The 24,485-nt window shown below is 39.6% G+C and overlaps 1 protein-coding gene across 1 annotated transcript; it reads left to right on the top strand.

Annotated features, from left to right (window-relative positions):
• Positions 1-326: 326 nt before the first annotated feature.
• LOC128103805 (von Willebrand factor A domain-containing protein 5A-like) lies at positions 327-24,103 on the top strand. Its single transcript, XM_052728453.1, has 19 exons — positions 327-658; positions 2,399-2,456; positions 2,572-2,774; positions 3,053-3,275; positions 3,389-3,564; positions 3,850-3,964; positions 6,929-7,098; positions 7,340-7,428; positions 7,619-7,763; positions 8,198-8,277; positions 15,246-15,360; positions 16,144-16,308; positions 16,558-16,658; positions 16,962-17,197; positions 18,723-18,776; positions 18,872-18,991; positions 19,453-19,583; positions 23,357-23,483; positions 23,954-24,103. Exons 1-19 carry the CDS (start codon positions 644-646, stop codon positions 24,031-24,033), a joined length of 2,403 nt encoding a protein of 800 aa, XP_052584413.1. The 5' UTR covers positions 327-643; the 3' UTR covers positions 24,034-24,103.
• The last annotated feature ends 382 nt before the right edge of the window (positions 24,104-24,485 follow it).

Raw genomic sequence — 24,485 nt, 5'->3', positions numbered from 1 at the left:
CCCTATGAACAGGGAGCTTTCATTCTCCACCCACCCTGATCCATTGCAGCCCATAGATGCTTTTCTATAGACATTTGAGAGATTGAAGTTATGTCTTTCATAAATTTTTGGCACTGAAGGTCTTGGATAGAGAGTCTATGATTAAATAACTATTTTTATTCACTCCACACTGCAATCACTTTCCTGGGCTTGAAGCAGGGATTGTCCCCTTCCTGCAGCAGTAACTAGCAGGGTGTGGCCAGCTGATTCACCCTGCTTCCTGCCTGCTGGTGGGCTGATACTATCTCAACAGTTACAAAGCTGCAGGGCCACCACACAGGCCGCTCCCCAACCCAAGGAAAAGGCCTTCGGTATCCAGTGTCATACAGTTGAAGTCTATAACTGGTCACTTCAGGAGCCAGTCTCTGCCTCAAGGGCCTTTGAGAGCTTCCATCCTGTGAGACAGAAGGAACACACACCACAGGTGACCCGAGGAAGGGTCAGGAGAGGGTGAAACACCGGAAATTTGTTCTGAGGTTGGATTCAGGAAGTCGATGTTTCCTTGTAGGGGACCCTTGTCTGTCTGCCTCTCTCCTCTCTCAGCCTCCTGCTGTGGCCGCTGCCAGCCTGAGATCTTTGCTGCCAGACACAGTCCATCCTCCAGATGAGCGGCTCCAGGGTGAGTCTCCTGCCCTAAAGCTTCCTGCTGCTGTCAGTAGAAATTCTTCTCCCCCTGCTCCAGGCTCCCCTACCTGCCTCCAGGGAAAGCCCTTCCCAGGGCTTGCTGCCCTCCTCCTCCTCCTCCTCCTCCTCCTCCTCCTCCTCCTCCTCCTCCTCCTCCTCCTCCTCCTCCTCCTCCTCCTTCTCCTCCTCCTTGCTTAGCTGTTACCTCTGTGCTGCTGTCCAGATCTGAGCCATTTTAACGCTGTCAGACTTTTCCAATAGCTCAAAATAGCAGGTGTAGAAAACAGTTTGGTAGAGAAAACTTTTTTTTTTGGTAGAGATTTTTGTGACTGAAATGTATAGGAAATCTGTAGAAAACACCACTGATATCAGAGGGATGTTTTCCAGAGAGACTAAGACAGTGTCCCCAGCCTTCAGCCTGGCCTAGGGCTTAAATATGAAACCCAGGGTTTTGTACAGGTTGACAAGTTCTTTTGCACTGAGCTATCACCCTAGTCTGAGAGTTTTAAAGGGTCATGAGGATCAGCCTGAAGGACCTAGAAAAAGCTCTCCAAAGCCTTCAGAATCCCTAATACTCAGAGAACCAAGGGTGCTCTTTCAAGAGGGTTTTCTTGCCTGTAGATCTGAAAGACAAGGCTGGACTTCTAGGGGACTCATCCTTGGGCATCTGAACAAGCATGGTGTGTGCTCCCAGTTGAGACCTTTTAGGTACTTAGGATGAATTTCCATGAAACCCACCCTTGATGGTGTTGGGCACTGTGGTCGCACAAAGTGACAACAGACAGAGGCAAGCTAACACACAGTCAGGTTTAGAAAGGCCCAGAAGAGCTTCGAGGGTTATCAGGATCATGATTGAGATTAGCCCAATCTGTAGACTCTGTGGATAAAATAATCATGTAAATCATTACCTAAGATAATCAATATATTTCTTTGTCTTTATATTACATGCAAGATTTGTAAAAAAATATAATTCATGAGCTATATTTTGGAATGTCTATTTTAAAAGAAATGTTACATGCATAATCTTTATATGCCTGAGTATGTCTTTTAAAATAAGTAATATTTTTTAATTTATCCTTTGAAAATTTTATAGATATGTGCAATGTATTTTGATTATCCACCCCATTTCTACCTTTTAGCTCCCCCTCACATCTGCAACAGGTCCCTCTCCTAATAGTATATCCCTTTATTTTATTTTTTCTTAACCTATTGACTCGAATTAGTGCTGCTTATATGTGCAAAGGTTCAGGGTCATCTTTTGGAGCATGGGCAATCTAACAGGGTCCAAGTCCCTGAGGAAAAATGACTGTCCCACTCCAAGAAGCTCTCAACTTTAAAGCTCTTCAGGTTGGTATTGGACTGTATGCACCCCTCTCCAATCTGTGCTGAACTGTGACTAGTTTGACGGTACATGTCTTGTGTGAGTAACAATACCTGCTTTGAGTTTATGACTAATATGGCCCTGTCATGGACAGAAGACACCGACTTACAGTAGTCCTCTATGACCTTTGGCTCTCAGAAAATTTCTGACACTTCTCTCTGCACGTTAGTTGCAGTGTGATAGGTGTGGGGGTGCAGACAGGATGATCTAGATGGTCATTTAGGGCTAAGCATTCTACAGTCACTTATTTACTCTCTGCCTTGCCATGTGGTCTGAGAGAGAAAAGCATATAACTTGCTGGCATTGATGGTGTAACACTATCATGAACCTCTTAGTGATGTGTCTTCTCCACAGAAACCTGCAGTCACCATGAAACATCGCTTTGGTCTAATCACTGGCAAAAAGGAGCCAGGTAAGCCTGACTTACAACTCTTAGTGGTGAGGTAGTTGTACCCAGCACAACTCCTCATATATAATCCTAGACTGGTAAAGTTTGTTGATCTCCTAAACACTGATATCTTTCCCAGTGCCACTGAAGAGCATCTCGGTAACCTTGTCCATCAATGACTTTGTGGCTGGGGTGTCTACAACCTTAAATTATGAGAATGAGGAAGAAGTCCCATTAGAAGCAATCTTTGTGTTCCCCATGGATGAAGACTCTGCTGTCTACAGCTTTGAAGCCTTGGTGGATGGGAAGAAAATTGTGGCAGAATTGCAGGAGAAGATGAAGGTCTGAAGGATGAGTACATTATCTTTTCTCTTCTATCTTTTAAATTGCATTCTACTTTTATCTTTATAAACAATTCATGAGGTTCCCCCATCAGATATTGACTGTTCTTTAATTCACTTCTAATTACTATTTGCCTAAAATCAGTAAGGCAGAGGGAATCAAGTAGAAGCTACCAGAATAACTGTGACGTGCACAGGGTCCATGGCACTCCCTCTGAACAGCCTGTATTTTCTTTACTTCACATGATTCCATTTCAATCCATCCTGCTCTTGCTCTAGGCCCATAGGAACTATGAGGATGCCCTCTCCCAGCACCATCAAGCTTTCTTATTGGAAGAAGATGACTACTCCAGGGATGTCTTTTCTTGCAATGTGGGGAACCTCCATCCTGGGTCCAAGGTGGCAGTTACCCTGAGGTATGTGCAAGAATTGCCTCTGGAAACAGATGGTGCCCTTCGCTATGTGCTCCCAGCAATCTTGAATCCAAGATACCAGCTCTCTGGTAAGTAATTTCTGCCTTTAAAAACCAGTGGGAGAATGGCTGGGGAAATACACAAATTATGTTTGTGTTGGAAATTGTTGACATGGAAACAGAATTAATGTACTATTTTGTAGAAAGGTCAGCAAAGAGTTGCTTGAATATAAAGACCCCTATAATCCCTTTGGAAGACCTGCCCTACACACTCAGCTTGGTTGCCACCATCACTTCCCAGCATGTCATTGAGAGGGTCCAATCCAACTGCTCCTTGAGTCCTATTCAATACCTTGCAGATGACAAGACTTCTGCTCAGGTGAGTAGTAAGAGAACACTATAGTCAGTCCCCTCTGTCTTCCTTGTTGACTTGGTCCTCATTCATTCTTCCCACATTTCCCTTGTTTTTTCTGGCCATGCCTGGAGAGGCACATTATCTACCTTCCCTACTCTGGGTATTGTATAGACTCTGTTTCATCCAGTCCTTCCTATACTTCTGATTGTGCTCCTGATGTGAGAAGCCTGAAACACTGAGCTATGACCTTATCTCAGAAAGCAACCAGTGGCAGTTCTAACATGGCTGCTCTGGTGGTATTCTACTCAGGTTTCCTTGGCTGGAGGACACAAGTTTGACCGGGATGTGGAACTCCTGGTTTACTACAATGAAGTGCACAGCCCCAGTGTAGCTGTGGAGATGGGGATGCCAGACATGAAGCCAGGTATTTTCTATTTCCCACTATAGTCCCTTCCTAAGATGTAACTCCCAATTAGCCTTGATTTTTCTACCCTCTATCCAGGATAAGTATATGTCCATTGAAATATTGACTTTTCACTTCCACATGGAAAAATGACAGGGCTTAATAGGTAATCATGTGATTATGTTCTATAGGTTAATTTACATAGATTACTAGATAATTAGAGGGAAAATAAGACTAAATAATTCACAAGAAAATATGCAGCCCATTATCAACATGTAGCAATGACTGGTCTTACAAAAATGGCAAATAAAAAGTAATCTTGTGACTACTTCTCCTGTCATAGTATCAGTGATGTCCAAATCTGATAAAGTCTCATGCTGCACGTGGTGTGGCGAGTTTACACTGTCAGATAGTGTTGGAGCAAATCAGTTGGTTTCAACTGTTTTGAAAGTATTTGGGCTACAAATAGCAAAGCAATTACTCATTTTGACATTTCTAATATTTACAATATTTCTTCTGATATAAATCTAAACGTCTATATGATATACAGATGATATTGATCAATGTTATAATGGTATCTAATATTAGTAAATGATGAGGTTATGCAGTCACTATTTGTGTCATCAGTTACATGATTAGTTACAATGTCATTATTAAAATAGTGTACATTAAGAAACTGGAAGAATTTAGGTAGAAGGTCTCCAGGTAATGGGATGGGAAAAGTAGTTATAATTCCTAGTAGCACTATAAAATAATAGTTCAATTAGGAAAATAATGATACTATAATCTAGACAATGTGCAAATAGTTATTTGTAGGTGAAAACTAATGACACTTTCAGTAGATTTTTTTTTAATTCATCATAACTGGATGTCATCTTGCTGCCAGTTCTCATTTTTTTGTCTTATGACTAATAGGAATGGTCAAATTTAACACAGAATTAATTTTAGGTCTCCTGTGTACTGTAGAAATTGAACTTGGAAAAAAATCACAAGAATCCAACTCAAACCCATTCTTTGTAGCCTACTTGATTTTTTTCTTAGACTAAACTTAGCTTTCCAGTGAGTTTTGTTTCTTATTTACATCTAATGATTGCCATTTAAAACATTTCCTTATATGCATACTTAACTTTTATAAAAGCTGGCACAGCCCACATGTGTGTTTTGCTTTCTTTGTCTTCTTTGGCCCATTCTGCACTGGGTTACAAATATCATCACACAACACAAAAGGGTCTGCAACTCTTCATCTCCAGGTTGGATATATGGAAGCTCTTTGGGGGCCAATGGTATTCACAGTGTGACATCTGAGCTTGGGCTTATTCTGCTGTCACTGTAAAGCAGTGTGAGGACTTTACCATGAACCTGGGTCTCCATACTCAACCCCTACCAATATATCATTTTCAATATTTGCAAGTATGACCTCATGCTGAACTGCAGGTAGGGGTTTTTTCTTCTCACACTGTTTGGCCACTTCTCTCTGAGGTCACTCAGGGGAATTCCAGTTTCCCTGGGTTTCTTCCAATTTCCTCATCTCCTCTGTAGCTCTATGCTCTGTCTTTGTTGCTGTTGATTTCTTGATCTCACGTTTGGGTTTTCATAAAATATTCCAACTCAGACTTGGTCTTCAGTCAGGAGTATTTTTATCCACCAGACAGAACCTTAAGATGCTGCTACTTAATAGGTAATAACTAAGGTCTCAATTTCTTCCTTTCTATGGCATCTCCTTGGTTCCATGAATATGTTTTCATCTCTATTCTGTGATCAGATTTGCAGGCTATCAGTGGACATAGTTGATCATATCTCAGTCTAATTCATTCTGTCTATGATTCCTTGTTCCTGCTTCCCAGTGCATATATTTTACCAGATATCATCCTGTTTTCATGTGCTCCAGAAGCACAAGGGTATGTTAATAGGCAGCTTGGCTCACTAAAAACCTTTAATGTAATACCAACATGAAGCACAAAAATACATGAACTAAATTATTATGTGTTAAACTTAAAATGTATAATTACACAAATTTAAAAGTAGAAAAATGTATAAAATTATAATGAACAGCTCAGTGTGAGTTAAGCCTTACCCTGATTTCTGTAAGCATATTGTATCACTTAACCTTACAATAGCGCTATAGTAGGAATTACTACCTTGATGCTTCAGAAGAGGCAACTGAGGCTAAGAAGTAGAGTTGCTCATTTATAAACAAGGAAGCTCTGACTTATGAAGTGAAATCACATGAATTGGTTTGAAAGAACTGGTAGACACCATACGAGGAGTGCTGATACCTACAAGACCTTGTTCTAAACAGTGTAGATATTCATTCCCATCATTCTCATGGGCTTCTGGCTTCTCCGAAGAGTCCTGGTGTCATGCTAACCACCTGTCTCCCAGGGTGGGAAGAAATCTACTCTACACATTCAAAACAATGCTACTCTTGCATAAGCTGTATATCTAAAGATCTGTATCTGGTTCATGTGTATAATGTTTTCACCCAGTTTTCTAGGGGTACTTTCCTGAGTAGCCTGCTCTTGGAATTTGTCATCTTAAGAATTATGCATATGAATATTATTTCTCCCCAAGGCTCTAATTGAAGATGTAATCAGTGACCCAGGCATCACTTTCCCATTAATAAGACTTGAAGAGATTTACCTGTTAGGAATCTTGTCTGTATCTTTACCTCATGCTGGAAGCTGCTAAGCTATTGTGCCCTATTCAATTGTTAAGATGCCTAGAATTTGCACACACTGACACTGCTTTGTTATTGTCTGTTAATTCCTACCTTGTTTTCCTCCTTCTCCCTCTGTTCTGCTTCTTTTTCTTTTATACTGACAACTCACATTATTCATGTGCACACAGCACAAAAGGAGAAAACAAGTTTGTTTGTTTGTTAATTTCAGTTTCTCAGTTCTCTATTGAATTGATAATTGGTTCTTGGGGACTTTGGAACACCTGAGTTTCCTTGTACCTTACAGGGTTCTTCTCCTTTCTCTACAGATACTTTGATGGGAGCTCCTTCTGCAATGGTGAGCTTATATCCAGATTTCCCAGAAATGGAAACCTCAAGGTCCTGTGGAGAATTTGTGTTCCTCATGGACTGCTCTGGAAGTATGAAATCCCCCATGAACAACCAGAAGGATTCTCAGCTACGCATAGAAGCTGCCAAGGTAAAGCCAGATTCTTCAATGTTTGGGAAGTGCCATGTGAGGATGATTGGGAATGCTATGGGTAGGGCTCATTTATAGCTGTAGGTCTATAATAATAACAAGCATGGCCACTTTGATCTCAGCCTTGAAATAAAAGGTGACATAAGATGGTGACTTTTTCTACCCTTAGGAAGTAGACTGGGGTCTGTATGTTTAGTAGAGCTCTCTCTCACTCCATCTCCTCATCTTCTCTCACCTTCAGGAAACTCTGATGCTGCTGCTGAAGAGTTTACCTATGGGTTGTTATTTCAACATCTATGGATTTGGATCTTCCTATGAAAAATTCTTTCCGTAAGTTTCTGGGAAGACCATGGTCTGTGAAATAATGTACTTTAAAGTAGGGTTGGCACTTTTAAACTGACTATAGCAGAGTAGTTAGTAATATTGGGGTCATCAGAAGCAGTTTTCATGATAGTAATTTCATGATAGACATAGCAATGTGTGTGACAGCCATGTGACTAGACATGCTTGTTTCTCTAAGGGAGAGTGTGGAGTACACTCAGAAAACAATGGAGGAGGCAGTGAAAAGAGTGAAGGATTTAGAAGCAGACCTAGGGGGCACTGAAATCTTGAGACCACTCCTGGACATTTACAAGGCGCCCTGCATTCCTGGCCATCCCTTACAGGTGAGCTTTGCAACCAAGCTAAGAGGGACACATTGTGAAATTTTCCACTAATATGATTCCCAGTTCTCCCATATATAATTGTGTAAATAGTGTGTAAATGTAAGTCAGCTACTATAGAGTGAAGAGAAAAAGACCAGAGACAGTGTTCTTCCTCTATTCCACAGGGCAGGCAGTCAACTTCTTATGTGGTACCAATAGTTTAAGATGAAAGATGGATGGGAGGATGTGAAACTCTTCCCAGGGTGTGAAACTCTTCCCACTGAAGAGTCTCTATGGCAACATGGAGCAAGTGACAGTGGAGCACTAGGGTTCCCATCCCTGTGTGAAGAAGCTACAAAGACTGTAAATACTTGTGGTCCATGAGGATGTGGTCCAATGCTGTTGTCTACCAACAGAAGCCAGATGAATTCATCTTTCGTTTGTTTGTTTTGCAGCTCTTTGTCTTCACAGATGGAGAAGTCAGTGACACATTTAGTGTCATTAGACAAGTTCAGTTAAACAGCAAGAGGCACAGGTAGGAGGAGAGTATGGTTTATATTATGCTGCCTGCACCCTAAGCAGGGCCACATGTGACTTGTTCCACGTGATATCATGGGATCCCAACTTCAAAGTGACAGAGTGACTCAAGGATTTTCCAGAACTAGCTGATCCCATAATTTCTATAAAAATTTCAAAAGGAGTTTTCCACTTAACACTGATACCACAAGGTCTTTGTTCCTCATTTTTCCAAAGCTCTGAAGGACATATTGAATCATGTTTTCATTACAAAGGTACTGACAGTTTCAAATAGAAAGTTATTCAAATCATAGCTATCTGGGTAGATAAGCTGTCACAGTGTGCACACTGTGCACCCATCACAGATCCAGAGCTAGTCAGTTATCAGTGTTCTCTTGCTGTTTCCTCCACTCACTAGTTTAAACCTAGCTCAAGTATAATTCTTGTGGATTATGTGAAGTCTTCTTGATTTGGTATTATACTGAGTCTCGTGGTAGTTGTCTCTTTCCGTATACCTCACCTTTATTCTTTATCTCACCAGTTTGTTTAGTTGTACACATAATTTGCATATAACCATAGTCAAGTTGCATATGTTCTCCCATGAATTAGTTCAGTATATTTTATATTGATGCTTATAATGATGGGCTTTCTTTGGGCTCTGTAGTGATTGTATTATATATCACAAGCCATCTACTGGAGATTTAATTTGTATAGGAGGATATGAGTAAGCTAAAGGCAGATGTTATTTACAAGGGATCCTGGACCAACTCTACAGAAAGCAAAGCACAGTCACATGAACACACCCAAATGTACTGTTCTTTAAGTAGACAGAGCTGTCCAATTTCTGTGGAATGGCAGTTTCACAAGCTGTAATAATTTAACTCACATCAACTTGATACATGGATTCCAGTTGCTTCATTTCCTAACAATTTTAGCTTTTGAGTTATTAAAAGTTAGCCAATTTTGTGCATGGGACCAAAGTATCTCAGGGTTTAAAGTTTGATTTTCCTGATAGCTCGATTTCATACAACTTTTAATATTTAATAGTCATTAAGTGGCCTTTTTTGATATTTCTTAAAATCTCTATATTACTGTTATTATTTTCTCTAGTAGATTTTCATTTTTTACTGAGAAGTATTTGATTTTCTGTTTTGAATAGGAATATATTGATGATTATTTTCTTTCTTTGTAGCTCACATCTTCACTAACAACACAGTTTCCTCTATTTTATTTTTTAAGATAGACTTCCCTGTGCAGTCCTGACTGGTCTGGAACTCCTTTACTAGACCAGGATGGCCTCAGTGGGTGTCCTTCTGCCTGCCTCTGCCTCTAAAGTGCTGAGATTACAGCCATGGGCTACCATCCCTGACTCAAGTGATCCATTTCAATTTCTATTCTTTGAAGTTTTCCTTTGGAATTATGACTTTTGCATATGCTCTGTTAAGTTTTTTCTTTTCAAGCCTTGTAGATAGTTTACCTTTTACTTTGAAAAGATTTTGCTCTCTATATTGTTTTTTTTCGTCAGTTTCATATATGTACATAACATATTCTGGTTTCTGTCTCCTGTTAACTTTTCCTTTCTCCTTCCCATCTCCATCAATCTCTCTTCCCTACCTGTTCTTTTCTTAGATTTGTGCCATTTTGTTTTATAGTGTGACCAATTTTGTTTATTCAGTACCATCTCTATGACACTGGATTGGGACTATCCATTGAATCCTGGTGGGGTTTATCCTTGGGTATACAACTGAAGGCTAGGAACACCCTTTTCTCTGATTCTTAGTATGGTACTCCCATAATAGTCATGTAATTATTGCATCAGTGAGTATATCCTGCCAGGCAGATGGTATAATAGTTTGTAGAGTTTACAGCCGATTAAGATCATTGATGTCTTTTCTCTCTCAGCAGCCTTTATAGCATCTCTTGATTTCTCTATGTCATACAACCAAGGTGTATGGTGGCTTCAGCATTGGGGACTTAACATCTCTCTTAGGTAGGCAACCATGAGCAATGGCAAGACTCTATCTTGTTTTTCTGGACTCATAAGTGGTTATCCATTTCCTGACATTGGGTTTTTGTTTAGTAACCAATGTTCTCGAGAAGAAGCCTTTTCCAGACATGTAGACTATCTCCCTTACAATTTTAAATTAAGAAATTCAGCACAACTGATTATACCTGCAGTACTGAGCTCTATCCCAGACTCTACTCATGTTTTACTTTGAGAGTCTTGTCTTGAACTCTTTATAGCCCAGGCAGGATTTGAACTTTCACTTTTCCTGGTTTATGTCCCAAGAATCTAGGATTACCTGCCTGCATCCACAATTCTTTCTTTTAGAGTGTCTAAAATACACTTCAAGTTCATTTTCACCACAGAAATTCGGTCATCTTGTACTGGTTATTTCATCACTGAATTTCAGTGCTTTGGGTGTCACAATGAGCATCTATACAAGTGCAGATTGTTTCTGATTCCTCTGTTTCAATCCATTGGCCAATGAATACAAATGTATTTCAGGACTATACCACGTAAATTAATCATCTCTCTGGCAATTCTTAATTTCCAGTGCTCTAGAGCATCTGTTCTGCTCATTATCAAGATTTCCTTCCTTATTTCTCTCCTTCTTTCCTTCCTTCCTTCATTTTTTCATTTTTTTCTTTTCTGCCTAGTCATGATTTCACTATGTAGACCTTGACTTTCTTGGAATTCATTATGTCTAACACGTTGGCCTCAAACTCATAGAGATCTGTCTGCCTCTGCCTTCTAAGTGCTTATATTAGAGTATGAACCTTCATGCCTTGCTTTCAAAATTGTCTTAATTATACTTGGTTCTTTGTACATTGTTTTGGATTTAGTTTGCAAATATCAAATATTCAACAAATAATCTGTTTGGATACTGATTAGAAAGATAATGATATTGACTGCATATAATCCAAGTAAACTATATGGTGTTGAAATCAATAAAAACATGATAAGTAAAAATGCACTCACCTTCAAAGAACAAAGACATTCTGTTAAATAACCACACTAAAACAACCTCATTCATTAAATGATATTTAATGTTCATATAATATCATATGATACTAGAGTCCACATTTCATAATTTTTCCATGAAAGTATTTCATAGCTATTTGTTTATTTTTGTTTCTGTTCCAGTAGTTAATCATTATGAAATATTGCAGAAATAGTTCCTTTGTATTGTGAAGGAGAATTTGAATTATTTTTGTAGAATCTCAAGTTTTAATTCATATTTAGGATAATGCAGGATGTTTTTAACACAAATATTCTAAAATCAGCATTGTGCCAGGGATGTTACATTGACCACTTATCTAAAGTTCAGCTTCTGACAGACTGCTTTACAATAATGTGCACATGTTCTCAAGTATCATTTACTCAGTAGCCTTAAATTTCATATGATTACCCAAATCAGTAATTCCTTAGACAGAAACCAAATGATAACTGAATGCTCCTCCCCCTCATCCTTATCCTCATCCTCATCTCTGTCCTGGTCCTCATTCTTATCCTCATTTTCCTTCCCTTCTTCTCCTTTTCTTCCTCCTCCCCATCTTCTTCTCCTTGTGTTCTTTCTGCTGTGGTACTGGTGACTTAATGTAGAGACTGCATAGCACTACTCAGAACTGTATATCCAGTTCACATAGTGGTTTGTAAATTCACTGTTTTCACCTTACTGCAAAGGAGAACATTTCATGTTCCTTCCTTTACTCCTTTCCTTCTTTCTGTTTTATCAATTTGTACACCCAGATTGTTGCATTACTTTTTGATGTACTGTGACACTGCATAGTTTGTCTAAGGCTATAAGACACTCATACTGGCCAGTGTAGGAACTAGAACACATTTTTATGTTCTTTCATTCTTTTTAACAAATTCATTTCTTTTGTTCCATAAGTTGTGCTTAATTTTATTGTCTCTTGTTATGCCACGTTCAGAGGCCTGTTCTTTTCTGAAGGGAAATGGAGGAAAAATGGATCTGGGGGAGAGAGAGAATAGGGGATAACTGGGTAAAATAGAGGGTCTGGATGTAATGTATGAGAGAAGAATAAAAATAATGTTTTACTCTTTCTCATACTTTGTGACCCTGTACTAAGACATTTCTATAAGCAGCCCTATAGTGAGAGTAAAAAAAAATCTCAGTATTTAAGATATCCAGGGCTCCTGGCTAAGGAATGTGATGATTGTTGGCTTGTTAGCAGACACAATGGCAAAATTAAAAACAAATACTGCAAATTTTAATGATTCCCGTATTTCCAAGGCAACAAAATAGGGTTTTTCTCTGAATGTCTTCCTTCTTGTTGAGATTCCTAGTTTCCATGGTTTCGGTGATTTCCCTCATCTAGTAGAATATTCAGAATCTCTGTGAACTATTTTATAATTATGTGTAGAGATTTTCATTAGTTTTTTCCTATGCTGTAGTAACAAATAGTTGCCTTTTTTTTTTTTTTTTTTTTTTTTTTTTTTTTTTGGTTTTTCGAGACAGGGTTTCTCTGTGTAGCTTTGCGCCTTTCCTGGAACTCACTTGGTAGTCCAGGCTGGCCTCGAACTCACAGAGATCCGCCTGGCTCTGCCTCCCGAGTGCTGGGATTAAAGGCGTGCGCCACCACCGCCCGGCGCCATTTTTTAAATTTTTAACTGATACACAAAAAACATAAAATTGTATCATTTATGGAGTATAGCATCAGATTTCATACATATAATTTATTTAGAGATATTTAGATCAGGTTAAACATATTTATATCTTCAAATATCTATATATCCTTTCAAAATACTTTTGTCTTGTTCTTGGAAATGGATAATCTATAATTATTATCTATATTTAGCAGTATATTTTATGTTACTTATCAGACATTTTTGTCTGTACAAAACTTGATTCATAAGCTTTTATTTTTCCCTTGAGTTTCTGGTCATTGGCTTTGCATAGTGAATATGTCAATTCCAGATGGTATTTGTAAGTACTTCTAGCTCTCTCTCTCTCTCTCTCTCTCTTCACTCACATCATAGACCAGACTAGCATTGGAGTTAGATTCATCTTCCAGCCTCAGCCTCCTTACTGCTAAGGTTCTAAGCATTCTCCAACAGTCCCAGCTGTCCTTGTCTGTCTGGCATTTTGAGCCATTGCTTCTCTACAAAGCCTAGGGCCCAAGTCTTTTGAGCCTCTTGTCTGAGCTCCTCAAATCCTAAGAGTATAGTGTGTACAATACTTCCTTACTTGTACATTTTCTATGATAATTTTTTCATTTTCTTTTTCTTCATATTCCAAGTTCTCATACTTTCCTCTCCCTTCTTTACTTTTTACATCATATTATTAATTGTATGATTTAGTATAACGATTGATGTAAGGATTTTTAATTTTCTGTTGTTTTGTATGGTTTTAATTAATTGAACTGGTTATTTGACAACTTCTTATATATATTGTATACTGATTGTTCTCATGCCCACCTTTTCTTATTTCCTCCTGCCAAAATATAAAGTGTGTGTGTGTGTGTGTGTGTGTGTGTGTGTGTGTGTGTGTGTGTGTGTGTGGTGTGTGTGTGCAAGCACATGTGTGAACTCCTGGAGTGTGTACATTTGAATTCAGTTGGCCCATATGTCTTAGGATATTGAATATTTATTAGTAAGAAGTAATCCTATGAATTTTGAAGTATATTGTGAGGTTTTGGTATCTATGCACTCCTGGCATCAAAAAAAAAATGAGCTGGAAACACTGCCCTTTTCCTATTTTATGAAAACTTTCTTTCTTAATTGTTTATTAGATGACATAGTGGACTTAGTAGGTGTTTTGGACTATTGGTATTTAAATGGTATCTTTCCCCTGATAGGTCTTTCTTTTTGCTTTCAGAGGTACCTAGACTAGGAACTGACAGCCTGAATCCAGCTAAAGGGTAATGAATTTCATGGCTGGACCATTTCTTACTTATCTCTACCTCTCTACATTGTTCTGTGAAAAATTCTCAGCCGTTTTCAGGGGCAAAACTACCACCGACAAAGTTCAAAACTCCACAATTTTCTTACTTCCTCTAAAACTGCCTCGGCCTTCAGCCATCCACACTTGCCACATGCTTCAGATGGGAAGTGACCAGCATACGCAGGCTCATTTCTCTTTTCTTCTCTCCATTTCAAAGTCTTGGCTCTTGGTTCATATTCTCTCGGCAGTCATTGGAACCTATTGTCTTGGTAGTTGTCTGCTTTTATACAAATTATTCAAGTTATGATTGTAGGTCTCTAGTTCTCTCTGGCTTGAATAACCTAGTCTAGTGTTTCTGTGAGTAGAATTCACAGTGTTTTGTCTTGATCCTTGTATTTGAGTTCTTTACTGTCAGATTCTAAGAACTGGTGAATTTCGCCCCCATGTCATTGCATAACAAATGTCTGCAAACTCCACTAACCTGTGTTTAATTGATCAACCTGAAAATGCTAAAACCAATAGTGACTGCTTTATAAGGTATTGAGAGGGAATAAAACTACAATACAAGCTTTGATCCTCACACTTACATACTGCAAACACTAATTCTCAGGTCCCATGTCACAGGATTTGGGGATGATGACTTACATTAACAAAATGTACATGGATACTGAATGTATAAGTAAAGATGTCAGTGTATTTACTTATCACTTTAATATTTTCATAGTTTGCTATGGAGAGAGGCTTTCAGAGATAAAATGCTGTTAGACAGTCATTGCTCCTCTGCATTGTAGTGGGGAAAGAAGTTAAGACAGATTTTGCAAATACCTGGGCCCTAGATCTTCATCAGCAAAATGAAACAGAGTCTTTTTTCATAGAAGACTCATGGCATTAAATTGTATTACTTATTTAAGCATTTATTACCTCCCATAGAATAAAGTCTGATTTCTAAATGATAGCATTGCACTGACTTTGAGGTAAGTACCTTATCTCTTCATGACTGTTTGATTAGCCTATGTTAACTGGTAATTCTGCTATGGAGAACCCATCTCTAATGTTCATCATTCCACTGTTGCAGATGTTTCACATTTGGTATTGGAGAAGGAGCCTCCACCAGTTTAATCAAAGGCATCGCCCGGGTATCAGGGGGCTCTGCAGAGTTTATCACAAGCAAGGACAGGATGCAGACCAAGGTGAGAGCAGGCTGAGTGTCCGGAGTTACAAATGCAGAGTAAGTATAGGACAGGACAGGGGCACTGCTGCAAAGGCAGGTGACCCACTCTCCTGGAGGACACACTTGGATGAGTCTCAGGCTGCACCCTTAGTGAGTCTACTTGATACTTTGTTAAAAAGGGGTCCAGTCTAATATCTAAAGACTGGCATCTGACACTGGTAGCTGGAGATCCAGAGAGGAGATAAATAAAGAGGTTGTGACTTTTGTTTTGAAGACCAGAGAGAAAGAAGGTGAAAGTTTTGGCTGCTCTGTCTGAGCCTGCAGTCTGTACTCACAGTAGATTGGGTAGAAATCCACTTTCCATGCAAAAGACACAAAAGAAAAGATAGTCAAGTGTGTGTGTGTGTGTGTGTGTGTGTGTGTGTGTGTGTGTGTGTGTGTGTGTGTATGTGATAGACTCAAAGGCATAAGTTCACATTCATTTATTAGTACACAAAAATGCAAGACATCTCTGATTATATTTCTAAACTTCTCTTTTCATGTTGTTACCATTTCTTTTCTAACTCACTTCTGTAGAGGTCTCTTTTCTTAAATATTTCCCTCATTCAAATCTACACTTTTACATCTCTCAAGTGTAACTTTACTATATACACAAATAGAGAAAGAATTTTGCATTTCTCATTTAGCAATAGTAATTAGACATGAGATGAATTACATCCTTGGTCTTGGCTAATACTCAGTGGATGACCATCATTATTATCATTTTTTTATGGATAATTCTGGCTCTTCTCTCCTCCAACAGGCTCTTGGGTCTCTGAAGTTTGCTCTAAACTGTTCAGCGGATGACATCACTCTAAGCTGGGATTTGCCTCCTGGTCTGTTAGCTTACATGCTTTCCCCAGAGCAGACTGTCATCTTTAGGGGTCAGAGGTTAATCGTCTATGCCCAACTGACGGGAACTATGCCCGTGAGTCCCTATTCTTGTTCGTTACTCTATCAGCAGTTTTATTAACACTGATGATTGCTTGTGATTTCAGCAAGATATGTCACTTGCCAGGCAGCCAGTGTCCCACCCTCTCCTCCATGCCATGTCTGCATTATCCTGTCCTACCTGATTCTTAGGGTTGCATTGCATTGAGCTGAGGGGCTTCCCCAGTCTTCACTGTTTTCCTGGCTAGGTGTCTGCTTGTCACTACTGCTCTCTTCTTATTTGTAGCAAGTGGAGAGCTCAGGAGAAGTGTGCCTCAAGTACACCCTGCAGGGCAGGAGTCTTGAAAACAGGGTGACCTTTTCCCTACAACCCAAGGCAAATGCCAGGTAAGAACTCAGCTTTGCTACTCCATCTTCACTCGTCCCCACCTCTCCCTTCCCTTCTCTTCCTTCCCCTTCTCTTCCCTTCCCTTCTCTTCCTTCACTCCTCTTCCTTTCTCTGCCATATGGATGATTCAGTCATTCCTGTCACTGGCCTCTGCTACTTCCTCTAAGATCTTCTCTTTCTCATCCATTCATGTGAAGTCTTTTTCTCCACATGCCCTTCTGTCTGCAGTCACTAGCTCTTAAGAGTCTTGGGTACTTGACTTCATTTCTTTGTCTTTAATTTTGTATAGTGTCTTCTTTCAGCTTCACCATTCATCGCTTGGCTGCGAAGTCCCTGATTCAGACCAAAGACTTGGGCTCCCATGAGACTTCACAAAGAACAATAGAGGATATCATGAGCATCAGCATTCAGTCTGGAGTCCTCAGCTCCTTCACAGCTTTCATAGCCATAAACAAGGAGCTCAACCAGCCTGTGAAGGGGCCTCTGGCTCACCGAGAAATTCCAAGGCCTGTGATGTCTACATATAAAGTTAAGACTCGTAAGTTTTATCCCAATTCAAACTTATCTACAATGAGTCTCAGATATCCAAGTACATCATTTAAACAATAAGTTTCAGAATTTCTTAAATTTAATTTCCTAATTTCCCTGTTTTCCTCTTCTTTCCACACCTAGGATTTATGGCTTCCCTTAAGTTTTCTAGAGAAATAGATTATGTCTGACTGGGAGGGAAATTTAATGTAGAAGTACAAATGAACACAAAGACATATTATAAAGCACAAGCATCTATAAACCTTAAATAATCATATCATTTAATTTGAATCTGATTTCTGTTGTTGATAATTAGTCAATGGCCACACAGAGAGCAGATGACTAGATTGCGTCTGATAATGTTAGTGGTAGAAGAGAGGATTTAAGAAAATAGTGGATATCTGAAAGAGTGATAGAGGATTATTAGAAAAAGAAAAAAATCTAGCATCCTTTTTCTGGGATGGCTGAGGGTCCAGTTGCATTTGGTGGCTTTTGTCAGTCGGCATAAATACTGATTAGAATCCTGGTTTTTGTGAATCATTTACGGCAAGGATCAGCAAATTTAACCTCAAAATGAAGTGGATAGAGGGCTGAGTTCATTTCTAGTGTAAGATTTTGTCATCTTGTTTCGAAATTATGGCTATGGTATTGACAGGACTGATAAGGGTGTTAATTTGTTTGATTGGAATATAGATCGAATGAAAAAAATAAAAGATTAAAGGAAGGTGACATATATGAAAAAATAGAAGATTTAGGGACTTGGAAGGTATGAGTCAGGTCAAAGACCATTTTTAAAAACATGAAACCATAAGTTGAAACACTAGAAATATGAGTATTATATTTTGAAGGTAAGATATTTGTGACAAATCAATATTTCATGATACCAATGCCTTGAAGGTGTGGGAGAGGTGTGTAAGACCCACAGTCACTGGATCTGAGGAAGGAAAGATCTTTGCATTAAGATATTACATAGGCTACTTAGATGGATGATGAAAATTCTCAAATTTATGGGCGAGTTTGGAGTGCACAGGAAGCCTGTGGTGTGGTTTTTGGGTAGTTTGGTTGCTGGTAGGAGGTGATTTAAGTAGTTGAGAGTTGATAGTAGTAAGGACATGTAGAAGAGAGAGAAGGTAATATTCTTGGGCTTAGACAATTGCCAAACTAACCTTCTGAACCTTGATGCTTAGGGTACAGTTGTGCTTCTTTTGAAAGGGAGATGGGTAAAAAGATTTGGAGGACAGAGAAAAATCATTTTAAGGTGTATCTGGAAGAATGCTTCTGTATTGAAAGTAAGATGCAGCTGTAATTGTTCAGCACATGTCAGTGGTTTGAGACCACTCAGTAGGAAGTAGAAAGAAGGCTCAGAGGGTGACTGTATTGGAGGAGGACACACAGGAGAATGGCACATTGTGGTTAGTGAGTGAAGCTGATATGAATGGGAGGGTTGATGGCTCCAGTCCCCACACTCTTCAATCGTTGCTTGTTGCAGCACGTGAAGGATACTGCAATCTCCACTGTACATTTATGTTTTGCAGGTCACAAGCCAGGCTTATCTTCAAGAAGTTTACCATGTTTATTCACAACGAATGGTTAGCATCCATAGAGGTCTATGAAGACATACTTCTACAGTCTGAGGGAGTTTCTCTCTAGGACAAATTTTCTCAGCAATGTTTGTTTGTCACAGATACTGAATTTAGTGAAGTCCAATCTTCGTGTTTTAGTAAGGGAAATGTGGCATCCACGAGAAAGATGAAAAAGTCAGATTCTTCCACCAAGAAAACCAACTTGCGAAATGACCACAAAGGTAAATTGGTCCTCAGATTGTGTCTCTGACTTATGCAGCCAAAAACTAACCTTCCATGTACTTCATCTGGGAGCTTTCTCTACCTATGGGGTGACTTACTTGAGGCAGCATGCAGGAGGTTAGATTTGGCATTGCCATACATTTGCCAGAATGAGACTAGCTTCATTAATCTACAATACAGCCCTTGATAGCGTCTAACCTACTGCAACTGAGTGGCCTCAGGTTCTTTGAGTCCTCCTGGCAGTCTCTGCCTACACAGTCCACCTAGAATCAGTCCTGGTCCCAGCAGACTCCACTTCTGTCAAGTTCAGAACTCATCACCAATAACAAAACGTCAGTAGACTTCCTGCGGAAGCCTCACTGCAGCCTCCTATTTCAGGAGAATTCCTCAGGTGGGCTCTGATCCCAGTGACTCCCATAATTTCCCATGCCATATCTCTTTCATTTTTTTTTTTACAAAGGTTTTGGAGAAAATGTTGCTCTGCAGCTGATTTTGCTCCAAAAGGCAAATGGCTCCTGGGAGCTGGATGAGGATCTGACCAAGATCCTGGGCACTAATTTGGAAGACATCAAGGCTGCAAACCCTGCCAAGGTGAGATGCAAAAGTGGAAAAAGGGAAAGAGTGTACTTCATGATGGTAGGAACATAATTAGAGTTGAAATGAACCATGGCTGAGCTGAGAAATAAGAATATAAATAATGCAAAGGTGAAATTAACTTTTAATATACAGAAGATAAAATTATTTCTACTTCAGATGGACCCTAAAGACCATGGAACTAATGGCCTAGCTACAGGAAAGTGTGGTTAAACTTACAGATGTCAAAGTGAAAATAAATGCTCTTCTATATTAATCATATTCCCAGAGATATAATTGTAAAAAAAGAATTTTTATCTTCCTACTGCACCAGATAGATTTTTTAAGCCCTTAGTATTAATATACTTATTTTTCCTCATTTCAGTTAATTAAGCCAGGTTCTATTTATTTTGCTATGTATAGATGAAGATATCAAACATTAGGAAAGTGAACTCTCTCTGCACCAGTGAGTATAGAACTAGATTCAATGCTAGGATGTCCTGTCTTCAGCGACTCCAATAACATCCTTAATATAGCTTTATTTTGTGTTTTCAAATAGGCTGGCTATAGTAAACCTTCAGAATTTTAAGATTACCTTCTGAATCTTCTAATATTATTTGAAAAAAAACACTTAAATAAAAGACAGATGTCAAACTATTAAGAAGAAATACAGTTCTGAGTTGTTAAAGTGTGAGACACAATTAATGGGAATATTTCTTCAAAATTATTTCATACTGGCTGCTTGTTAAAATGATAAGTCTGTTTTGACATTAAAAAAAAAATCTGCTACTAGTTAAAGTAGGAAATTACCAAGAGAACTCAACTCTAACATACAGGAATTCACAAACTCAATTCAGTAAAAACATATAGTAAAATAGAATAAATATCACGTCTGAAGTTCAACTGAAAATTTGAAAAATTTTAAATGGTTTTTATTTTATTATTATTATTACGATTTTACATGCTGACCACAGTTTCCCCTCCCCTCTGATCCCAGTTCTTCCCCTTCCTCCCCTTGGACCGCTTCTCCCCCATCTGCTCCTCCTTAGTTTCTACTCAGAGAAGGGCAGAGCTCCCATGGATATCAACCAAACGTGGCATATCAGATTGCGATAAGACTTAGGCACCTCCCCTCATATTAAGTCTGGGCAAGGCAACTCAGTATGAGAAATGGGATCCTAAAAGAGTCAGAGACAGCCTCTGCTCCCACTGTTAGGAGTCTCACAAGAAGACCAAGCTACACAACTGTCATATATATGTAGAGTGTAGGCCTAGGTCAGTCTCATGCAGGCTCCCTGGTTGTCGGTTGAGTCTCAGTGAGCTCCGAGGATTCCAGGTTAGTTGAGTCTGTGGATTTGACCCCTCTGGCTCCTAAAATCCTTTCTCCCTCTCTTCGGCAGGATTCCCCAAGCTCTGCCTAATGCTTGTCTGTGTGTCTCTGCACCTGTTTCCATCAGTTGCTGGAATAAGCCTCTCTGTGACAATTGGGCTAGATACCAATCTATGAGCATAGCAGAATATCCTTAGGCCATTAGGCATCATTACATTGACTTTATTTTTCTAGTCCTGTTTGGTTATATTCTAGGTCTCTGGGCTATCCTGACTCTGTGTCCTGGCATTCCAGGCCGTGTCAGTGTGGGATCACTCTCATGGCATGGGTCTCAGGCTGGACCAATCATTAGTTGGCCACTTCCACAATTTCTGTGCCACCTTGGCCCCAACATATCTTATAGGCAGGACAAATTGTAGGCTGAAGGTTATGTGGCTGGATTAGTGTCACAATCCCTTCACTGGAAGTCTTATCTGGTTACAGGAGATGGCCAGTTCAGGCTATATATCCCCTATTACTAGGAATCTTACTTGGATCACCCTTGTAGATTCCTGGGAGTTTCCCTTATACCAGGTTTTGTCCTGACCCCTCCTGTTCTCTTCTTCTCATTCCCACCTGCCTCCATTCCACCCATTAAATAATCTATTCTATTTCCTTTTCCCAGGGTGATTCAAGTGCACCCGACTTCTTTAAGTCTTCCTTGTTACTTAGCTTCTCTGGGTATGTAGATTAGAGCATATTTATACTTTACTTGGTAGCTAATATCCACTTTTGAGTGAGTATATACCATGTTTTTCTTTCTGGGTCTAGGTTACATCACTAAAGATGATTTTTTTTCAAATTCCATCCTTTTGCTGGCAAATTTCTTGATGTCATTGTTTTTAACAGCTAAGTAATACTTCATTGTGTAAGTGTACCACATTTTCTTTATTCATTCTTTGGTTGAGGGACTTCTAGGTTATTTCTAGTTTCTGGCTATTATGAATAAAACTGCTATGAATATAGTTGAGCAAGTGCCCTTGTGGTATGATTGAGCATCCTCTGAATATATACCCAAAATTGATATAGCTAGGTCTTCAGGTAGATCAAATCCCAATTTTCTGAGAAATCGCCATATTTACTTCTACAGTGGATGTACAAATTTGGACTCCCACCAGCAATGGAGGAGTGTTCCCCTTGCTCCACATCCTCTCCAACATGAGCTGACACTTGTGTTTTTTATCTTAGCCATTCTGACAGGTGTAAGATGGAATCTCAGAGTTGTTTTGATTTGCTTTTCCGTGACAACTGGGGATGTTGAACATTTCTTTAAGTATTTCTTAGCCATTTGAGATTCCTCTATTTGGAATTCTCTGTTCAGAACTGTACCCATTTTTAAATGGATAATTTGGTTTGTTGGAGTCTAGTTTCTTGAGTTCTTTGCATATTTTGGAGATCAGCCCTGTGTCTGATGTGGGGTTGATGAAGATCTTTTCCCATTCTGTAGACTGCCATTTTGTGCTATTGACAGTGTCCTTTGCCTTACAGAAGATTTTTAGGTTCATGATGTCCCATTTATTAATTGTCAGTCTTAGTGACTGAGTGACTGGTGTTCTGTTCAGGAAGTTGTTTCCTTTGCCAATGTGTTTAAGACCATGTTGGGGTCCATGGTCCTGCTGTAACAGGGGACCCTGTTGAAATCTGTGGCCTGTGTTACCACTAAAGGCCGTGGATATACATGGTCTGTGCTGCCACCTGAAGCCATGTTGCTATCCATTGGCAGGATTGCCTCAAGGACCATATTGGGAACTGTGGCCCATCTTGCCCCAAGGTCATGTTGATGTTCATATTCTGTACTGAAGTCTTCATTACAGGCTATGCTGAAGTCTATGGCACCTGCTAAAGTCTGAGGCCATGTGGAAGTTGGTGGTCTGTGCTGTCACACAAAAAAAATGTGGAAATCCACGCTCCAGCTAACTGTAAAGGGCAAGAGAGCTCCTTCTGTGTCTATTAGGTGAACTAATTCCAACATCTGTCATTTCTAGAGTACTAACTTTGGAAAAATCTTCTCACTTTTGTATTACTTGTGTTTATGTTTGGAAATGTGCTATTGATTTTTCCTTATGTATTTTTATAGTCAATTGAGGATACAAAGACAAAATTCATGAAAACAGTACTTTAAAAAATCAAATATATAATTTCTTCTCTTAGTACAGTCTAATTATCCATGTACTGTGTATATGGGTTGTTTTGTGGAATATGATGATGGCTACACTGGACTTATACCTTAAGTCCATTTCTAAGTGGTACTGGAATGTTTTCTTGAGCCTTAGTCAGTCTGTATGGTAAGAATGGGCCAGGGAATTCCATGTAGCATCAGATTAGGGAATGATGAGGAAGGAGATAGTAAATCTCTCTGCTTCCTCTTGAGTGGCATCCTGCCCTGCATGGAGCACCACAGAAGTTTCTGTCCATTTTGCAGGATGGGGACCCTTCTGCCTGGGTCACAATATTGGCTGTACTCTGGCTACATGCCAATGGCAAGGACATGAAATATGAGTGGGAGCTTCTGGAAAGGAAGGCGGTGACCTGGCTTCATGACCATGCAGGTAGGAGCACAGCCCCACCTATCCCTTTCCCTCTTTCCCAGATGTGTCTCAAGAGCTAATCCTGTATGTGTAACAGAAGGTGAGTACTAGAGAGTCGCCATAGCTGCCCCTACTATGATATCTGTTCCCTTAGCTAATCCTTCCTATTCAGGACTAGGATGAAATATGTACTTGGTGGTTGGGACAAGCTAAGCAGGGGGAAAGAACATAGATGTGGATTCTTAGCTGAGTAAGACTAGCCCTAGACATGTAGCCGGTACTCCTGCAGGGTTATTGTGTCCTTGCTGCCATGTTGCTGTGGACAGCAAAGACTAAAGGAAAATCAGAACAAGGAAGGAGGAAGAGCCTGGGTACTACAGGAAGCTAAATCAGGGCTGAAGGGGATGAGAGGAATAATTGAGGAAGGCACAGGAAAAAGCCTCCCTCTCCTCCCAATCCTACAGTCTGACTCTTGTGTCTCCTCTTCACAGGCTCCTCCATCCCCATGCTTGTGCAAGCTGCCAATAGTCTCCTGAAATTACCTGTGACTCCTGCTGTGTTTGGCCTCTGAGGATGCTACTCATGAAGCAAGAATGTTTCCTGACTACCACAGAGTCCCTGACTTTCTCCTTGACTGAGATAGCTTTTGGGTTCCATCTTTACCCTTTTCTTTCTTTTTATAACAATAAAGGACATCTCCACAACCTTTCTTATCTTGTCTAGGTCCCTTTGGATCTAATCTTCTGCCCCTATCATTTCCTCTGTGAGAAGTTGTCATGGTCCCCTAACATGGTTTCTGCATTGCGACTTTTATTTTATTCATATGCAGAATGACACTTAAGGTTTCCCAGAGAAATTACAGTAAAGAGGGTGACATGGAATCTCGAGTCAGCACTGTAGCATTGATCCTGGGCCTAAATTAATAATCTGCATTATCATTGTCTGCTCAGTTCTGTTCTTACATGATTTTCATGGTCACAGTAGTGACTTTTATGTTCATAAGAGCAGGAATTGGATGAAATT

This window comes from Peromyscus californicus, unplaced genomic scaffold (genome assembly GCF_007827085.1).
Source record: "Peromyscus californicus insignis strain IS unplaced genomic scaffold, ASM782708v3 Scaffold_11__1_contigs__length_118956290, whole genome shotgun sequence".
Classification (NCBI taxonomy): domain Eukaryota; kingdom Metazoa; phylum Chordata; class Mammalia; order Rodentia; family Cricetidae; genus Peromyscus; species Peromyscus californicus.
This window is presented reverse-complemented; position numbering and strand designations above follow the sequence as displayed.